This window comes from Arvicola amphibius, chromosome 12, assembly GCF_903992535.2.
Source record: "Arvicola amphibius chromosome 12, mArvAmp1.2, whole genome shotgun sequence".
Classification (NCBI taxonomy): Eukaryota; Metazoa; Chordata; class Mammalia; order Rodentia; family Cricetidae; genus Arvicola; species Arvicola amphibius.
The window spans coordinates 164744244-164760022 of record NC_052058.2 but is presented as its reverse complement, the minus strand read 5'-3'; the positions used below and the strand labels follow the sequence as shown (position 1 = coordinate 164760022).

The window sequence follows — 15779 nt, the reverse complement described above, 5'->3', positions numbered from 1 at the left end:
TATAATACACAATTTTATTTTTTTAAAAAAATAAAGTGTAGCTACAGACACATGGTTCTCTGTTACTCCCTCCTCCCCTTAAATTCTCCCACTGTGTTCAATAAACTTTTTTTTTTCTTTTTTTTTTTTTTTTTTTTTTTTTTTGGTTTTTCGAGACAGAGTTTCTCTGCAGCTTTTTTAGAGCCTGTCCTGGAACTAGCTCTTGTAGACCAGGCTGGCCTCGAACTCACAGAGATCCGCCTGCCTCTGCCTCCCGAGTGCTGGGATTAAAGGCGTGCGCCACCACCGCCCGGCTCAATAAACTTTTTTTTTTTTTTCCTACTTTGGTATAATGGTGAATTCTTTCGCCCGACCCCGTACCATTTCCCTTATATCCCTACTCTTTAGGAACAGGAGTTCAGACTTCTCAGGAGACTCCAAAGTTGCAGCACTAAATTCCAGCAGCCCAGCTGGAAGGGTGACCCTGCCCACACAGATGCATCTCAGATGAGGCCACAGCAAGAAGAGCCCCCAGAGGATCCCCGGGACGATGGGATTCTTCTTTTCTTCTTTTGGCTTCTTGAGACAGTCTCACTGTAGCCAGGCTGTCTAAAAGCGGATAGTTATCCTGCCTCCACCTCCCCAGTACTGGGATAACAGGGAAACTTACAGAGGTGAGCCCCTAAGGATCAGGGTTCAGCCCAGGCGATTCCCCCACGGTCACACCATGACCCCGAACAAGACAAGGGTCTGAAAAAACGCTTTCTTCTGAGTGTGAGCCTGATTTTACCGACTAAGAGCTTCCTTTTCCTCAGCCACACACAAACAAGCCCAAGCAAAGCTTTTGTTTTCAAAGAAGGAAGAAAGAAACAAGCTTGGGCCCTGGCGGGGGAACCTTGCTGGATTTCCCCCACCCAGGGGCCCTTTCCAAAGTGGCAAGCTCCTGGGGGGTCCAGAATCAACACCAAACCTCCCACTAACCCTTTATTGGGAAGTGCTCCCTGAAGTTTGGCATTGTCTGGACACACACACGCGCGCGCGCGCGCACACACACACACGTATATCTATGTACATATATTATTCTTGCATAAATTTCGACTGGCGAGGAAGGCTGCAGAGGGAGAGGAAGTCTTAAGCCGCTACTACAGTGCAGTTTCCCTTCTTGGAAATGCAGCTAGAAGTTGACATTCCCTCCAGGAAAGAAAAAAATAAGTCTGTTATGTCTGTTGCTTTCTCCCTCACTTGCTGTCTGCCAGCTTTCTGCTTAAGCTCTCTCTCTCTCTCTCTCTCTCTCTCTCTCTCTCTCTCTCTCTCTCTCTCTCTCTCTCTCTCTCTCTCACACACACACACACACACACACACACACACATTAATGGCTCGAGAACCTTTTTTAAAACTTTTTCTTTTAGTGGGAGGGCGGAGACTTTGAGAGAAAATCCTCATTACAAACTAACTCAGCGTGCACGCGCGCGCGCGCACACACACACACACACACACACACACACACACACTCCGGCGACCTCCAGATGTTCCCAAGCCAGCGGCCATCTGCTGAGATTACCGGGACGCCCAAAGGGGGAAGGCAGAGGGGGCAGGGATCCTGGTTGCAGGAAGCTGGGAGACAGAATCTTAGTGGAGTGGGAGGGAACCGCGCACTTTTGAGACGCTCCCTAGGGTGGAACCCGTGCTCGGCCGGCGGGCGGGGGCTGGGCTGCGAGAGCGCCCTGCGAGACTTGCACTTTGACGACGCTCCCTGAGCCTCTTGGCGGCGAGCCGGGGCAGCCACTGGGTGCCCAGCGAGGGGAGCCCGGCGGCGGGCGGGGACTCGGGGCGGGACGTGCGGCGCGGAGAAAAGCGCCGGCCCACCGGCCAGAGCCGGGCCGCCTAGGTGAGCGTGCCGAGGCGACAGCTGTGGACCTGCCAGGTGGGTGCTGTCCCGAGGCGCAGCGAGATCGGCGTGCCTGGGGATGTCTGGAGCCTCGGACTCCAACCTCGCCTTCCCATCCCGGGGACGGCCCGGCGCGAGGGGTGGGTCCGGGTCCCGCCGAGGCCCCTCAACTTTTCCGGGACACCGGGTCACAGCAGCGCAGGGTCGGGGGAGGGGGAGCAGCAGGGGAGAGGGCTTTCAGGAGACAAAGACTCCGCCTGGGGGCCGTGGGCGTGGGCCGGTGCCTCCGGGGTCTTTGTAAGAACACGTGCATCTCAAGGGAGTGGGTCTTTGGTGGATTTGGGTTCAGAAGCCAGCATCTGCCGGTGCCTTTGTGTGTGCGTGGTTTGGTACGGCTGTCTCGCGCCGGTATCTCCGCTCTGCAGCCCGGCGCTTGGTTGTGGGGACCGGTGGGCGCTCCGCGTGTGTCCGCATACGTGGTCTGTGCCTGTCGACGTGTCTGGGTTGGGTGTCCGTGGGCCATGTGTGAGCGCTCAGAGCCTGAGCTGCCCCGACTCTCCGCTTCCCCTGCTGTCCACCGTTTCCCCCCTACTTGGCTTAAAACTTTTCTCTGGGTTCCTCCGGCATCGCCTGCTGGCAGCCCTCCTCTCTCTCACACTCTCTCTCTCTCACCTCCGGAGGTCCTTCGAGCCGCGAGGGGGTGGGATGGGATTGGTGGGTCGGGGGTGGCGACTGGCCCGGGCCAGGATTGGGCGGAGCATGCTGGACACCCTTACAGGACCCTAGTGGGAGGAGGGAGGGACGCAGCTGGTCTGGGCTCCGGCCTGAGGCTGGAGACCCGGGCGTAGCGCGCTGCTGGCCGTTGTCTGCCCTGCGCCTCTGGGACAGAGTGAGTGTGGATGGAGGAACCTGGCAGCTTGGTGGAGAGACTTGGTTGGTTTCGAGTACCGCTGTGCGTTTATCCGGACTCGAGGGTTGAGGGGACCAAGCTTCCGATCCCATAGGTGAGAAAGGCCAAAGCGTGCTTGCATTCGGCCTGCTGGCGGCCCCTAACCCCGGATGGGCTCTGGGGAGAGGGGGGCCTTGCACACTTTCCACGGGGTAGGGCAGGCCCCTTTGAGATCCGGTCACTGTTAGGATGGGAGTAGTAAGAACTCCTCGCCGCCTCTGGAGCAGAGCGCGCAGTGGTGGTAACCGGCGTCGGGAGCTTAGCTGAGAGCAGCGCCCTCCCACACTTGGCCAGGCCAGAGGCGACTGACTCAAACTTAGATCTTTCCTTGCTCCATGCTATCCTTTTGGTTAAGTCTAGACTTACAAAGCCCTCAGAGTGGGAGGGGCGCCGTCCTGCCTGGTCTTTTGATCCTGGGTGGCAAAGATAAGCCAAACACTTCTTTTCCAACCCTCCACCCCAATCTTTAACCAAGAACTTTGCCCAGTACTACGGCGGCGGCGAGGGGGTGGGTGGGGGTGGGGGTTTGGGAGGAGAGCGGGGAGGGACACGATCTGGCCACAAACTTGGGAAAGAGGCAAGGATGGTCGCTTTCCTTTTCGTTTCTAGTCCTTCCTCTTGAAAGAGGGAGTGCACAGTGCCTTGTGATCCCAGAGTCTGGAAACTGTTGTGTTCCCAGGCTTTAATTTGTTCCTAGGAAGAGCTGGAATGCACCGTCGTGGGGAACTTGGGTCCACAGGACCCCCACCCACCCTGTTGCACTGGCCCGTGTAAAGGCCAAAACTGATGTTGCTTATCTTTACGTGACAGACTGGTCAAGAGACAGAGTCCAGACCAGTCCTTTTAGTCATTTACTTCTGGCCCCAAAGCAGAAGCAATGTATCTGTTGGAATTCACCATCCTTTCTCAGGGCACCGAGCCTAGGAATTGGGGATACTTCCTGAAGAGGTCTGGGCCCACCCTGGAAGTCCCCTGCCAAAGCACTTTCTAAGACAAGGTTCCATAGGAGGGGCCATGGGAGGGACCTGGCAGGGTGCATGATTCCACTTAGGGTTTTGAAGTTTTCCAATACACAGCGAGCCAGGAAGAGCCTCCCACAGTACATGCAGGGCTCTGTGCCTTCTGGAAGTGGCGCGCACAGGTGGTTGCCTTTGTTTGTGGGGGGGATGGGGGGGCGGGGAGGCAAGGTTTGGGTGTTAAGGCATGGGAGTTACTCAGAGGCTGGGAGGGGAGGCCGTGGCTGAATCATAGAGCATCAGTTTGAGCTGAAGTGAACCTGTCTGCAGAGAACTCCTGGAGGAAAGGGTGGGTGGCCTTGGTCAGTCTAAAGCCTGGCCCTGGCTTTCGGATGGTGCTGGAGTCTGCATGTCTTCCAGTCAGAAAGTCTGGGAGCTGTGTCCTTGCTCCATGGCGTCCTACCTCTGTCTCCTGTCAGAATCTTAGTCTCCTTCAAATGGAGTTATGGATTGATAGGTTGTAGATGTAAATAGCATAGCAGATTATACACACACTAATAAATGGAGATGTGGTTTTGGGGTGTCTGATTGCATTGTGTGAACACAAGTGGAGGCAGAAATAGCTTGGGTCTCAATCTTACGCGTGGTTTTACCACTAAGCCAAATTCTGAGTTCCAGGAGGCCCCGAAGCAGAAGGAGGCCTCTCTGCCCACGGTGTTTTATTCCTCAACCCCCCCCCCCCCCCGTGCTAGTATCCACACTGGAGCCGGACACCAGACACATTCCTCATTCCTCGACAGTCACAGCCCAGTGAGCCTTGGGGGATAAGGACCGGGTTAGGCTGGGAAGGCCTCACAGAACAGGTAGCTTCTGAGTCAAACAATTGAGAGTTTGTGGAAGACCAAAAAAGGAGGGGTGTGGGGCTTTGCCATCTTTGTCAAAAGAAATAGCCTATGCAAAGGCAGAGGTCCCCGGGGAGTGACAGGCTTCTAGCCTGAGAGGCTGTCTTTGTGGAATGGGTTTTAGATGGGGCACCGTGGTGGGGTCTTGATCTTCAGTCGGAAGCTGTCTGTACTCTGGTGCCCAGCATGGCAGTGCAGTGGTTTGGAGCTATAGCAGTGTTTAGAGGTGGAGGCCAGAGACCAGGAGGCTACAGAGGTCTTCTGAGTTTGACCTAGGTAGGGTGGGGTGGCCACCCACCTTGAGGAAGAGGAGAGACACAGCGCCCTGCTTGCTCAGGAGTGACTGTTGTTTTGATGTCAGATTCCTTTTCGGTCATCCGTGGCACCATTGCTTCAGCCTCCTCTTGTCTTCATGACCTTCCCAGATCCCAGAGGAGCTTGGTCGTGGGCTCTGGATGGGACCCTGAGAGATTCCAAGGCCTCTAAGGATGGCTTTTGAGCTCTCCGTCCTGTGTGTCTTTAGCATCTCTTCCCTGACCCTGCAGTCACCCACAGAGGCAGGACTGAACATGCGCTGAGACCCGCTGGTGCCGGCAGGCTAAGTTCTTGCTTCCCTAAGTTGTCAGAACAGGCCAGGCTGGGAGCAGCATGGGGCTCCTCTCTATGATGCAAGACCAGACTCGGTCCTCACAGTCTTTGGAAGCCTGCGAGGTTGCTACCCCGTCTGCAAAACCTTTCTTCTGCCCCGTGCAGCCTCTCCCTGTGTTCTCATGTGCTGTTTCAGATTGGTGGGAGCCTGGCAGTTTTCCCAAAGATCAGCTGGAAGGAGAAGATAGCGTTTGAGCCTTGTCTATATCCCCGCAGCTGGTACTCCTTGGGTAGGAGGGTGCCGAAGTTCCAGGCCCCACCTGTAACTACAACGTTGTGAGGGAGGTCAGGTACTCCAGGTTCAGAGTACGTGGGTCCAGCCTTTCTCTCCTCACTGCCCGTGAGACCCTGGACAAACCGTTGAACCTCTCTAGACTTTTTAAACAGCCTTAAGACAAGTGCAGTGCCATCTAACTTCCTGGTTTTCGCAGGCAAAGCTAACAGCTGAGGATGCCTGGGACAGGCTGAGGTGTCCTTTGGTGACAGCGTCACCGGCTGTGTGCCTGATATATCTTTTAGACATTTTGGTTTGGTTGATTGGTTGCTTCTTTGTTTTGAAACAGGGTCTTACCATAGAGCCCCAGCTGCTGTAGAACTCGCTGTGTGAACCAGGCTGGCCTCGAACTCTCGAACTCAGAGAACTCCTCCTGCCACTGTCTTTTGAGTGCTGGGGTTAAAGGCACCACCACACCCAGTCAGTATATGGTATATCTTAATATAGTACCTGATCCAGGGGGAAAAATAAAAAAATCCTACCCCAGTCCCTGCCCACAGAGGACAGGCAGGTAAACATGTCATTACAGCCTAGCCTTACCAGCTCTGAGCGCCTGTCCACCACACTGCCCGTTACTAAGTGGAGGCCAAGGGTGGGTCTGGAGCAACAGATCTAGGTCTGGTCCCTCTGTTACCTGGTTGAGTAGCGTGCTGCTGTTTGCCTGTGTTGCGGGGATAATAATCACCACGGCTAAGGGCTGTCGGGGAGCTGATGTGCCTGTCGTATCGATTCTGTAGAGAAAGCCAGCCCTGGAGGCTCTGAGTATGTCCCTCAAATTCTAATTTCCAGAGCTACGTGGTTGGAGGGCTTCTGGAATTTCTCCCTGTGGATGTCATTGCTGTCAGGATGCTCATGACTGAGGGGACTGAGGGGCAAGGCCGCATTGGGTTGAGGAGCAGCCGGCTGATAGAAAGCCCCATCCTAGGTGGGTGTCTGGCACCAGGCCCACCCACAGCTATTCCCCAGCCCACCTGGCTCCTGTGCCAGAGGTTCCATGTAGACGTTGTTAGCAGAAGCTAGAAAGTTCTGTAAGTCAGAAGTGCTATGGCACTCTGTACCAGGGCCTGGCAGGCAGGTCCAGGGAGAGCCTGGACTTCAGCATCTAATCCCAGAGAGGTGTCTACAGAAGAGGAGGGTGGCTGGGGCCTCGCCAGCAGACCTGTGTCGGAGAGGTCAGTGTGAACCGTGGACCCGCGGGGTGCCTGGTTCTGCGTACAGGAACCTGGTGGGACATGAAGGACAGGTCACCACCCCCATCATGGCCGTTGGTGGCCGCCAGGGTCTAAGCATTTACAGAGCAGGATACACCGTCAATGTCTTTTCCCCAGCCGTCACTTCTTGTCCCTGTGGAGGACTCTGAGGCTCCAGTGGGCAGGGCTGGATTCCCAGCTGGGCCCTCGGTCTAGTAGCCGACCCACGTGGCTTCTTGCTGGGTTTCTGTTGCTGCCTCCTGGCACAATCCAGGTCTGACTTCGACCCCAGGTGGGGAAGGAAGCAAAGCCTAGGTTAAGGAGGGGAGCAGCTCACACTTGATGTTTGAAATTTGAATTTTCTCAGTTGCCTCTCAAGGAGGCCTATTGGTAGCCTGAGGTGTGAGAGGCCAGGAAGGAGGGGTGGTAGGACAGAGACGGCTTTGTTCCACCACCGGGCAGGGACGGGCGGGGAGATGTGTGTGATGCACGGGGCGTGTGAGGTGGTGGGTTCCAGTTCCTGGGCCTTGCTCTCCTATTGTCCTTCCTTTACGGCCCCCAGGACCTCGGGCACCCATTATCTCCAAGGGTGCTGCAGCTCAAGAGCCTGGAATTCCCTGAGTCTGTGGACAGCATGAACAACCGTGGGTGTGTTGGGGAAGTTGCTACCCAGATGACAGAGAGGGCTCATTCCTTTTGAGGATTCAGGCAGGGACGGGAGAAGGGCATCTCCAGCTTCCAGAGGCTGTCTGTCTGGGAGAAGATGATCTCGGTTCCGAGGACAGTCCCGTGGACAGTCATGACAGATTCGGGATGCGATGTGGAGAGAGCCCCTTGGAGCTGCCAGACCCATCCTGTTCACACCATTCATGCTTGGCCTCACGGACCTTCTGTCACTGTGGGCTTGACATGGTGGGCCCCTAACAGCTCATGGTTGGGCCTCACAGGGCCGCTGTCTCGCAGGCTGGAGCTGTGTGAAGTATCTTGCCTTGTTCTGTTGATCTTTGACTGTCGTTTATGTGCCGAGCGAGGTTTGTAGAAAAGATCTCTGGACCAGAGGTCTCTCTGGCCCCCCCCAGGCATCCTTGGTGGCTGCCTGTCTACATCACCTGCCTGAATGTCTGCATTGCGTTCTCTCCCAGAGTAGAGATCCCGGACTGGAGGCTGGGCCGCATGCATGCTGGGACACAGATGGGGGATCAAACTGCTGGAAATAAAACTGTGAACGTCTCAGAAACCTAAGCCTCCCGGGTTCGAGATGTTCATGGCGTTTGCTATGAATAGGGGCCCTAAGATTCTCATCCACTCACACCCTGACAAGGCTTAGCCCCATGGCCTGGACTTTGTCCAGCTTTGAAACCCCGTAACTCTAGGATCAGTACTAAACCCCTCGTTGTGAAGGTGGGAAACAGAGTTTCCCAGAGAGGAAAGGACTGGCGACCACCACAGTCCAGGGTGGGACGGTGACTGGACTTGTCCCGAGACAGGTTCCCCGTTGCTATTTTACCAGCAAGTCCTGGATGGAGCTCGGTGAAGCGTGATGCGGGGGTGGAGGGCAGTGGGCAGTGGGCAGTGCTCTCAGTCCGGTATCCAGCCTGGAGACACACAGCGGCCCACGCTGTATATCTGTCAGTGCTTTGCCTGTACCGGGAATGTGTCCTGTAGGGGGACACAGAGTGCTTACGGCAGCTCTTAGAAGAACTGTCATCCACCCTTGCCCCTGTAGGGTCTCCAAATCACACAGGTTAGCAAGTGACTCTTCGGATCCTTTGACGAGGGATGGGACAGTTGGTCTCACTGGGCGGACTCGAGGACTATGTGAGAGCCGCTGGTTGTCACCTCCTGTTTCCCACTAGAGTTCCCCGGGGTCTAAGTATGACAGCAGGGGCCCTGGGAGATGTCCGTGGCGCAGCAGAGCAAGGCCCTGGCCTAGTGTGTGTATCAGCCAAGTGGCCCAGGTGGGATTCGGCTTGTGCTCCTGTCCCCATTGTCTCGGCATGAGGACCTCTGCATCAGGGAGGGATGTGCTCCGCTCTTCACGGTGTGCGGGGCTTTGTGGACTTGTGTGAGGCTGGCTGGGCAGACCTTGCTGTCCTGTGCAGAGCACAGGGCTGGGGCCTGGAGGAGAGAAACATCTGTGCTGTGTTTGCCCGGCCGGTTATATAAGCTAGCTTTCGGGAGAAGCAGCTTGGCATTCTGTGGACACATTGTATAACCACCTCTGGGAACCAAAGGGTGATCTCCTGACCGTTTGTGCTGTTTGTTTAAACCCCCAGGGAGGGTGGGTAAGGGCAGATCCGCTTAGCTGGGGGGCGGGGTAGGGGTGGTGGTAATGAACACTTGAAGAGCTCCCTGGGAAACAAAAGGGGCCTGGAGCAACTTAATATTTTCCCCTTGTTGCAAACATTGGGACTCTCCGTCCTGCCTTGGCTGGGACCAAGCCCAGGATGCACCTGGGCAGGATTTAATCCTCGAATTGGTCTGTATGAAAGGAAGGGGTGGATAGGAAGGGCCCCAGGGTGGAGTAGGGGAGAAGAGCCCAGCTGCACTTCTCTCTGGCCCAGGACAGAACCAGGGTACAGATCAAGTGGCTGCCCCTTTAAAGTTTCATGCAGGGCTGGCAGTGATACCCAGCTGCTCCCCTGCCCCCAGTCTAGAAGGTGGGCAGGTCCTCACCCCTCCCACCTCACCCTATCTTCTTCCCTGGAGGCCCATGAAAGGGAGACAGGCAGGAGGGCAGGCCACCCAATGAAGAGCCTTCTGTCTCCTGAGTGACTGCCTAGCTGGGAGGGGACCACTTAGAGGTCCTTACTGCATAACCCTCTTGTGCTCGTGCTGAAACCTCCCAGCAGCACCTGTGCCTCAAGACTTTAACTAGACGTGAAAGCAGACCTTGAGTGTGCCTGACCTATGCAACCCTTAGATGTGACCGCATACACATAGTGTCAGGCATATGTAATGGCTTCTGTTGTAATCTCACAGAAGGAACTGAGGTCGAGGGGTGGGTGGTTTGAGTTGTAGTGTGCGGCTATGAGGCTCATCCCCTGCCATTGGCAGAAAAGGATCCTGGCTCTTGTGGCTACTTCACCTAGTACCACCATGCTTAGCTGCATCCAGGCCTGCTCCACCTGGTACCACCATGCTTAGCTGCATCCAGGCCTGCTCCACCTAGCACCACCATGCTTAGCTGCATCCAGGCCTGCTCCACCTGGCACCACCATGCTTACCTGCATCCAGGCCTGCTCCACCTGGCACCACCATGCTTACCTGCATCCAGGCCTGCCTCCAGCCCTTCAAGGCTCAGTTCCCTCTTGTCAGATTGAGACAGGACACCACCTTGTAGATGGTTGTGAGGGCTGGAGGAGACCGTGCTCTGAGGTGGCCAACCCAGCACCCAGCCTGTGGCATCTTTTCTGTCAAGGCTAATGAAGCCCCCTAACTTGGCCTCTGTACTGTGAATTCCTTTCCAGCATGCCTGGGTCTCCAGCAGCCTCTGAGCCCTGGATCAGCAGGTTTCACAGCAAGTTGTCGGGGTACCCTCCCTTAAACCAGAGCAGGCCGCTTGCATCTGATGCTCCCAGCTGAAGATCCGCCCCCCTGACCTCTAACCCCTTTAACCTTGCAGGTGTGGAGAATGAGGCAAGAAAAATGATAATCAGGGTTAGGAGTTAGGACTGTCCAGGAGCTGGATGCGTCCCAGCTGGGTCTTACAGGGCAGGATCAGCGGGTCTGGCACGTTCACCCCTCACCAGAGGCTCTCTTTCCAGGTGCCGCCATGTGGTGCTTCCTGTTCCTGCTGCTCCTGGCCCTTGGCGGAGTGCGGACCACCCGGCCGTGTTTTCCCGGGTGCCAGTGTGAGGAGGAGACTTTCGGCCTCTTTGACAGCTTCAGCCTGACTCGGGTGGACTGTAGCAGCTTGGGCCCCCACATTGTGCCTGTGCCCATCCCTCTGGACACAGCCCACCTGGACCTGTCTTCCAACCGGCTGGAGACGGTGAATGAGTCAGTGCTGGCCGGGCCGGGCTATACCACGCTGGCGGGCCTGGATCTCAGTCACAATCTCCTCACCAGCATCGCGCCCACTGCCTTCTCCCGCCTGCGCTACCTGGAGTCTCTCGACCTCAGCCACAACGGCCTGGCAGCCCTGCCGGCTGAGATTTTCACCACCACCTCCCTGAGTGATGTCAACCTCAGCCATAACCGACTACGGGAGGTCTCGATATCTGCCTTCTCCACCCACAGCCAGGGCCGGGCACTGCACGTGGATCTGTCCCACAACCTTATCCACCGCCTGCTCCCCCATCAGCCCCGGGCCAGCCTGTCTGCACCCACCATTCAGAGCCTGAACCTGGCCTGGAACCGGCTCCGCGTTGTGCCGGATCTCCGAGACCTGCCCCTGCGTTACCTCAGCCTGGATGGGAACCCCCTGGCTACCATCAACCCAGGTGCCTTCATGGGGCTGGCGGGCCTCACCCACCTGTCCTTGGCCAGCCTACAGAGTGCCCTTCAGTTAGTACCCCATGGCTTCCGGGAGCTCCCGGGCCTGCAGGTCCTGGACTTGTCAGGCAACCCCAAGCTCAAGTGGGCAGGAGCCGAGGTGTTTTCGGGCCTGGGCTTGCTGCAGGAACTAGATCTGTCGGGTACCAGCCTGGTACCCCTACCTGAGATGCTGCTCCATCACCTCCCTGCTTTACAGAGTGTCAGTGTAGGCCAGGATGTGCAGTGCCGGCGCCTGGTGCGGGAGGGTGCCTATCCCCGGCACCCTGGCTCCAGCCCTAAGGTAGTCCTACACTGTGGAGACACCCAGGAGTTTGCTGCCAGGGGCCCAGACATCTTGTGACAAATGGTGTGGCCTGGGGCCACTGGACAGACTGTCGTCCTGGACTTGCTCAGGTCCCAGCTAACTTATATTTTAATGTGCCAGTGCCTGTGGGGAGTCCACAGGCCGGTGTGGCGGCATCTCAGTAAAGCTGAGGGCTGGGGATAGCGTTCCTACCTGGGGCCTATACCCAGCAGCAAAATCTACCGGTTTGTCTCAGTGGCTCACTTCTCGGAACTGTGAGCAGAGGGACTTTGATGTCAACCAAGATTCTGGTCCCTTCCTGAGCCCCTGCCCTAGTTGTCCCTAAGTGCCTTCCCTGTGGTCCGGGCTGACCTGACCCGTGGTGTGAGAGGGTGGGTGGGCACCACTGTTGCAAATGCTGACTCGGGTCGTCTGACTGAGGGTTCCTTTGAGCACAGTGTCTTCCTCACATCGTCTGTGCTCCGGGCCTGTGAGGCCAACTTCTTCCCCATTCTCATGGAATCCTGGGTAATCGACTCTTAATTATATAGAAGGATTTAGAGAGAAAAATCAAACCCGGCCTCCTCGGAGGACAGATGGGAATAAGGAGAGCAGCAGACAGTACTCACCTGAGGTCTTTAGAGGTGTGGAGAGTCCAGCCTCCTGCTGAGGTTGGGGGCTGTGTACTTTCCTCTCTGTCATCCATCTCTCCCCCCCTTGCTGGGCACCCTGTTACCTTGTCCGTGTTCTTTCCTGTCATGTGACAAGGTCATGGGGGGTGGGACTCTAGGTCCAGTGGCCAGTTTATGATATGAACAAAATCAGTCCATCCTTCAGAGCCTCAGAAGCTCGGGACACACCAGTCCCAAGCCCGTCAGTTTCTCAGGTGGGGGTCCCCTAGCATTAAGACTGGAAACATGCAGATTTTCCCCAGAGACCCTGCCTCAAGATGCTTCCCAAGAAGTCGGTGGAATTGTGGCTGTCTGGCCATGGCGCTCCAAGGGGACTTGTGGACTTTGCCCAAAGGCCCATCAGTCCTCCAGGAGTGCAGCAGAGGGAGACAGGGGTTCCCCTTCATGTTGTGTTTATCCCCGGGGTCACATCTCAGTTCTCCAGCCCTGGGTTCCTTCCTTTGTCTTCTTCATCTTGTAAGAGTCATTGCCTTTTCTTCACCAACTGCCACTTTTAACCCCCACCTCTGCTGGCCGGGGATGGAAACGAAGAGAAATGGATTTGTTCACTTTTGTAAGACTCTTCGGGGCTCGTGTTGGGGGTGTTGGGAAGAAGCCAGCTATCGGTGACCACGTGGGCACTGGGGCTGGCCCCGGAGATGCTCACGAGGCAGTGAGAGCTCTGTCTTTCCACACTAGCTCCGCCCAGCCCCTGAGTGGTCCTTGGTTTAATAAATACATAGAAGAATGCTTTTCGTCCCATCATTGCACCGGAATTTGCTGACGATCGCTGGACCAGGACTGGGGTTACGAGGACAAGCTAGACCCCACCTTGGGCAGCTTGCTCTCCCTAAAAGGCCAAGCGTCTTCCAGAGTCGGGTGTGTATGACGACATACGGGAGGCCCGTACTTGGGTTAGGCTAACCCTCGCGTTGTAGCCTGCACGCCGTTCACTCTCTCCACCCCATCCATGTTACGCACCTCCATCCACCGTCTGTGCCTCTTCAGCCGTGAGGCCCTGGCACACACCCTTGTCTTGGTTCCGGCTGTATCTGTGGAACTCTGTCCTTACCCTGTCCCTCAGCTCTCACCTAGGACATCCAGCTCCTAACATGCCTTAGAAGCTTTCCCAGAGTCTCCCTCAGCTCCCTCTTGTCAGCTTTGGCCGTCACGGGCCTTACGCTGTTGGGGACTCCCACTCCTGTTTGCACACCTCCAGTGACCGTATGCTTGAGTGACAGCTCACTCCCAACTCCTTAGGGGCTTTGGGTTGTCAGCAGGTTGGTTCTTGTGACTGGCCAGTCTAGAGAGGTATCAACCACTGTCATCACCACGGACAGCCGTCTGTTGCTGATGCTACAATGCCAGGCACTGCGCTGAGCTGCAAAGTATAACCCCTGGGGTCTCTGACCCGGAGGTCACACAGGATCCCTAGCTAAAGAAAAGTTTAAACTGTGTGGAGGACCAGAAAACCTCACGAGAGGTAGACCAGAACTTAGGAAAGGTCATGGGTGAGGGGGTCAGTGGCACAGAGTCCAGGATTTTGGGGGTCAATGGCACAGAGTCCTGGGTTTCTTGTTAATAAATCTCCCATGGCGACTGTGTTGGCAAGAATATCTATCTTACTCCCTGGATGGATGCCCGTTGTTGGAATGTTCTGGACTCTGTGCAGAAAGAGCTGAGGAGGAAGGGTCCCGGTCCCTGTATTTCCTCAGGTGGGGAAGAGGGAAGCCTCCTAAAAAAATAAATAAATAAAAATAAATTTAAAAAGCCACATAAAAACAATTAAAGATAGGGAACAAGCCTAAATGTGGGGTTGGGTTGGGGGTAGGGAAAGATCTCAGCACTTGGGTTGCAACTGGAGCAGGGAAGCTCCACATCACACCGGTGATGCCAGCACACCTGGGTCAGAGCCAGGATCATGGCTGTCGTGATGATCTGGAGCAGCCAGGTTGGAGGTGAGCCTGCGCTGCGTTAGACAAAATAAAAAACAAAAACGGGCCAGGGACGGAGGCTCTGGGGTGAGGATGGGGGCACAGAGGGGCAGCATCGCCTGTGACCTGAGACATCAGAACATTCTCTATATAGCCTCTTGCCTTCCTTAGACCCAAAGCCTCACGGGTAGTGCTTCTGGCGCGGCATCTGGCCCACAGCGCCACCTGGTGTTCACACACCCCGGGTCGGATCTGGCAGGCAGAACAGGTCCAGGAAAGCTGTTTTCTGCTTCCCGCCATTCAGAAACACTCACAGGGTCCTATTCTACCACCAGAGATCCTGGCACCTGGGAGGAGGGCTTCAGAATATTCGCTCTCCAGCTTTCCAGCTTTTTTTTTTTTAAAAAAAGATTTATTTATTACATATACAGTATTCTCAGTGCTCTGCCTGCAGGCCAGAAGAAGGCACCAGATGTCATTACAGATGGTTGTGAACCACCATGTGGTTGCTGGGAATTGAACTCAGGACCTTTGGAAGAGCAGGCCGTGCTCTTAACCACTGAGCCATCTCTCCAGCCCCTCGCTCTCCAGTTTCATGCCAAGATTCTGTTTTGAACTCATAGGATTCATCACAAACCACCTGTGCGACTTACCTGAGCCTGAGAAAACGAGAATGAAAATACCTCTGTCCACAAGAGGGAATCAAGTCACATTTGTGTAGGATCAAAACCTGTGCCGGTCACAAAATAAGGTGCCCCAGAAGTGCCGTTTGTTCTCTCCTTACCACACCGAGTACTTTTATCACCGTATAAATGAGGAAACCAGCCCAGGGCCGGCTTTATCTGTCGGGTACCATCATTCCCTCCTTGTCTGTCACTGCTCCTGGTGGGACCACTGCACTCTGAGAGTCCAAGAGGAGAAACACCCAAAACCATAAGATTGAAGCTGTTTCTCTGCTGCAAATGAATCGGGGAGATCATACAGCTCTCAGTGGGTCCCATCAGACAATTAAGTTTAGATTTGAGACTGAAGGCTCTTAAAGTGCACACTCGGGTGCCAGGGTTCTGTGCTGCAGCAGGAGCCAGGGTTCTGAGCTGCAGCAGGTACCAGGGTTCTGAGCTGCAGCAGGAGCCGGGTTCTGTGTCACAAAACTGCCTCTGCAATCTGGGACGCGACGTGAAATGGGCACGTGGGTCTGTTGTTCAGAGTGTTTAAGAACTGGAAAACAAGCCCAGGACCCCCCTAAGGTCCCACGATCTGTGAGGCCACCTCCCTGTGCTCTGATCGCCTCATTAGTAGGAAAGCCAAGGGCGTGCTTAGTGCTGGGGAGCATGAGAGAACAGGATCTGGTTCAGAGGCCCCATTGGAGCCTTCTGAATAGGAATTCCCCTCTCGGTGTGGCCACAACCCACTGCCCCGCTTCCTCCATACTGCCATGGCCAAAATGTCCTCAGAAAGAATAGCAGAGGCAGAAACTCACAAGCGCCGTCAGACCAGTCCACAGGCCGCTCATCTGGACAAGACCCAAGGATGTAAAAGGCAGAGGCCTTGACACTGTGTGAAGTCCATCATACGTAGTTCTCTTCAAGGGTGGTGTCAAGGGCG

General features: G+C 55.6%; 1 protein-coding gene across 3 annotated transcripts; it reads left to right on the top strand.

Moving 5' to 3' along the window:
- Window positions 1-1755: 1755 nt before the first annotated feature.
- Window positions 1756-12989, top strand: Tsku (tsukushi, small leucine rich proteoglycan). 3 transcript variants are annotated; one of them, XM_038313516.2, is made up of 2 exons: window positions 1756-1903; window positions 10554-12989. In XM_038313516.2, exon 2 carries the CDS (start codon window positions 10562-10564, stop codon window positions 11624-11626), a length of 1065 nt encoding a protein of 354 aa, XP_038169444.1. In that variant the 5' UTR covers window positions 1756-1903; window positions 10554-10561; the 3' UTR covers window positions 11627-12989. The 3 variants fall into 3 exon arrangements, with proteins under 3 accessions (XP_038169444.1, XP_038169443.1, XP_038169445.1); XM_038313515.2 differs by having other exon boundaries at window positions 1855-2007; XM_038313517.2 differs by lacking the exon at window positions 1756-1903 and adding an exon at window positions 2669-2871.
- Window positions 12990-15779: the final 2790 nt, after the last annotated feature.

What these genes read in the sequence shown, in the direction of transcription:
- Tsku (XM_038313515.2), top strand. Translation starts at nt 1,947, where the DNA reads ATGTCTGGAGCCTCGGACTCCAACCTCGCCTTCCCATCCCGGGGACGG. An exon ending in GGGACGGCCCGGCGCGAGGG is followed by an intron (nt 2,008 to 10,553) that starts GTGGGTCCGGGT and finishes CTCTCTTTCCAG; the next exon opens with GTGCCGCCATGTGGTGCTTC.